Raw genomic sequence first — 3,462 nt, 5'->3', positions numbered from 1 at the left:
TGTTGTGAAACTTGAAAGGGTTCAGATAAGATTTACAAGGATGTTGCCAGGGTTGGAGGATCTGAGCTACAGGGAGAGGCTGAACAGGCTGGAGCGTTGGAGGCTGAGGGGTGACCTTATATAGGTTTACAAAATTATGAGGGGCGTGGATAGGATAAATAGGCAAAGTCTTTTCTCTGGGGTCGGGGAGTCCAGAACTAGAGGGCATAGGTTTAGGGTGAGAGGGAAAAGATATACAAGAGACCTAAGGGGCAACTTTTTCACGCAGAGGGTGGTATGTGTATGGAATGAGCTGCCAGAGGATGTAGTGAAGGCTGGTACAATTGCAACATTTAAGACGCATTTGGATGGGTATATGAATAGGAAGGGTTTGGAGGGATATGGGCCGGGTGCTGGCAGGTGTCACTAGATTGGGTTGGGATATCTGGTCAGCATGTACGGGTTGGACCAAAGGGTCTGTTTCCATGCTGTACATCTCTATGACAGGCTTCATAAAGGGCCACAGATCCTCCAATAACATGAGGAGGCTGCTTAATGTAATTCAAGTGTGTCAACAACAGTCAATACAGGGATTGGTGATTTCTCTAGATGCAGAGAAGGCATTTGACAGTTGAGTGGCTGTACCTTTTTTATACTCTCGAGCAGTTGGCTTGGGCGAAGTTTTTATAGGATGGATAAAGGTTCTCTACAGTGATCCACTCGCTGCGGTCATCACCAATACGATACGATCAAGCAATTTTAGCATTTTTAGGGGCAGCCAATAGGGCTGTCTGTCCCTTTTCGCCACTTCTTTTTACATTGATTGAACCATTGGCAGAGGCCATTCGTGGGGATCCCAATATATCGGCTCCAGAAGTGGGACCAAAATGACATAAGATTTCATTGTATGCCAACAATGTCCTCATTTTTCTGTCAAATCCAGCAATTGCGGTGCCTCACCTGATACAATTCATCAGCTCATTTGACACCTTTTTGGGGTACGAAATTAATTTTGCAAAATCAGTGGCTATGCCTATGGGTGGTCTTACGAAGGTGCTAGGTCTTGAGGGTGAATCTCAATTCCCATTTCAGTGATCACAATGATATTTACTTGGACGTATCAATCACTCCAGTTTTTGATCGGTTGTTTAAAGCTAATTTTGTTCAATTATTCGACAAAATCAAACAAGACCTTCAAAGATCGAAGGTGCTTCCGGTCTCACGGTTAGGTCAGATAGCTCTTATTAAGATGAATATCTTAATATGCTTCCCCCCGATTTCTGATAAGCAAACGTTCAGGAGACTGAACAGCTGGTTCAGCTCTTAAATTTGGCATTGTAAGTGGCCCCCTATTAAATTAGTTAAACTGCAATTGCCTCACAGACTGGAGGAGTGGATCTCCCAGACATTAAAAACTATCAACTAAGCTCGCTTTTATCTTATGAGAGTGATTGGGCTTGTGGGGACCCTTTGTCCATATTGTTAGATATTGAAACTTCTCAGACAATGTGCCCCACTTACTAGTTTGCTGTTTTTGGACAAAATGTGAACAATTAAGGAATATTGCCATAACCCAATAGTTATCAATACTGTTAAAGCATGGAGGGCAATTCAGCAGAGAGAAGGCAGTATTGGCAAAATATCTTTTCTTACACATATAGTGGATACGCCAGCTTTTCAAGTGGAGATGGTGGATTCAGGAATCAAACATTGAGCAGCTAGGAGTGTGTCTTGCATGGGTGATTTATTTGAGGGAGACACAATGATGTCATTTGATCAGTTAGTGTGGAAATACGAGCTATCTCGCAGGGGCCTCTTTTGTTTTTTTCAAGTTAGGCATTTTATTCAAAAAAATAGACTACACTTTTGACTGATCCCTACAAATCTGACAGAGAGGAGGGTGCTCAGTGCTAAGAGTACACTTAGCACTTTACATCATCAGTTGGGGGCGCCCCCCCTCAGATGAGTTCGGTCGACTTTGCAGAGTGTGGGAGAGAGAGCTAGATGTTGAGGTCTCCTCAGAGGCATCGGAAGATATTTGGGAAAATGCAAGAAAGATATCAATTTGCAATAGGGCCCATGCTTTACAGTTGAAGATTCTCCAGTGTCCACTTGGCTCTGGATTGTTTGTCAAAATTTAAACCAAGGATATCTTCAACATACCCAAAGTTTAGAGTTAGTACAGGCACTCTTACTTGTCTCTGGTCCTGTTGCAGGCTTCAAACATACTGAAGCGCTGTGGCAGGTGCAATGGAGGGGATTTTGGGTGTAAGGGTGGAGAGGGACCCGACCTCTCTTCTTTTTGGCCTTCCCAATGTATTCCCTGTAGAGGTGCATTAAGGAAAAAACTTTTCAACATCCTCACTTTTAGAGCTAGAAAGAATATCTTGTTAGGCTGGGGTGTCTGAAAATTCCCCGGGCTTATCGAGTTGGCATAAGATTGTTATGGAGCATATCCCCTTGGATTTTCTTACAAGCATGGTACACCGGAAAACTGAGAATTTCTCTAAAACATGGCGGCCTCTTTTGGACTACCCAGACACAGATTCGTCTGCCACACTAATAAGAGCTTTTATATAGCCATAATGGTTGTGCTTTACGAGTCCAATATCCAGAGAGGGGAACTGCAAACATGTGAATATGTGAAAATTAATGTTCTCTATATTCGAGAGTTAGCATTTTGTTTTGCTGAGCTGTATTATTATTATTATTTATTAGTTTGTTATTAGTTATTACTTATTTCATTAAGTAGTTAGTTGGGGTTTTTAAAAATATATTTTTATATATTTATACATTTGTTCAAGAGGACAGTTTGGGTTTTTAAAATTTTTTTGGTGTTCTTTCCTGTATTGTTTTGAATTATATTATTTTGTATTTGTTGTAATATTTAAAAAAATCTAGCTTTTAAATAAAAATATATTTTAAAAAAAGAAAGTGTGACAATTTCACACGTTTACATAACATCTGTGATACCTACTCTTTCTTACCACCACGCAGCAGCTGTCGGGCTATTTCCCGCTCCTTCTCAAGTTGAATAGCAATCTTCTTCTGGTACTGTTTCAACTGGTCACGTTGCTGCTTTAGTTGCTGGAGAAACAAAACGCAAAGAATTGGAGTACAATTTTAAAAAATCCTTAGATCAACATATCACCAACTAATTTGAAGAAGGATTTGCACACCACATGGTGAAATATTTAGCATAGTATTATTTTGCCGGGGTGTGGGGCATTTGTCGTTTGTATGGGGAGTGGTGTGTGTGGAGGTTGGGGTGGTATACATAGGGGTGGGAGGTTTCAGTGGGGTGTGTTAATGGCGTGTGTGTGTGTGGTGTGGATGGGGTGTTTGTGGCGTGTGTGTGTGGTGGGGATGGGGTGTTTGTGGCATGTGTGTGTGGTGGGGATGGGGTATTTGTGGCGTGTCTGCGTGTGTGGTGGGGATGGGGTATTTGTGGCGTGTCTGTGTGTGTGGTGGGGATGGGGTGTT

General features: G+C 41.9%; 1 protein-coding gene across 1 annotated transcript in view; it reads right to left on the bottom strand.

Annotated features, from left to right (window-relative positions):
• The window catches only part of chmp6b (charged multivesicular body protein 6b), a 39,879-nt gene that overhangs the window by 24,748 nt on the left and 11,669 nt on the right, over positions 1-3,462 (bottom strand). Inside the window, exon 2 of the mRNA XM_043714964.1 lies at positions 2,957-3,066. Coding sequence (XP_043570899.1) covers positions 2,957-3,066 — 110 coding nt within the window. The remainder of the gene's footprint in view (positions 1-2,956; positions 3,067-3,462) is intronic.

This window comes from Chiloscyllium plagiosum, chromosome 24 (assembly GCF_004010195.1).
Source record: "Chiloscyllium plagiosum isolate BGI_BamShark_2017 chromosome 24, ASM401019v2, whole genome shotgun sequence".
NCBI lineage: Eukaryota > Metazoa > Chordata > Chondrichthyes > Orectolobiformes > Hemiscylliidae > Chiloscyllium > Chiloscyllium plagiosum.
Note: the sequence above shows the minus strand (reverse complement) of the source record. Positions and strands in the feature narration are given on the sequence as shown.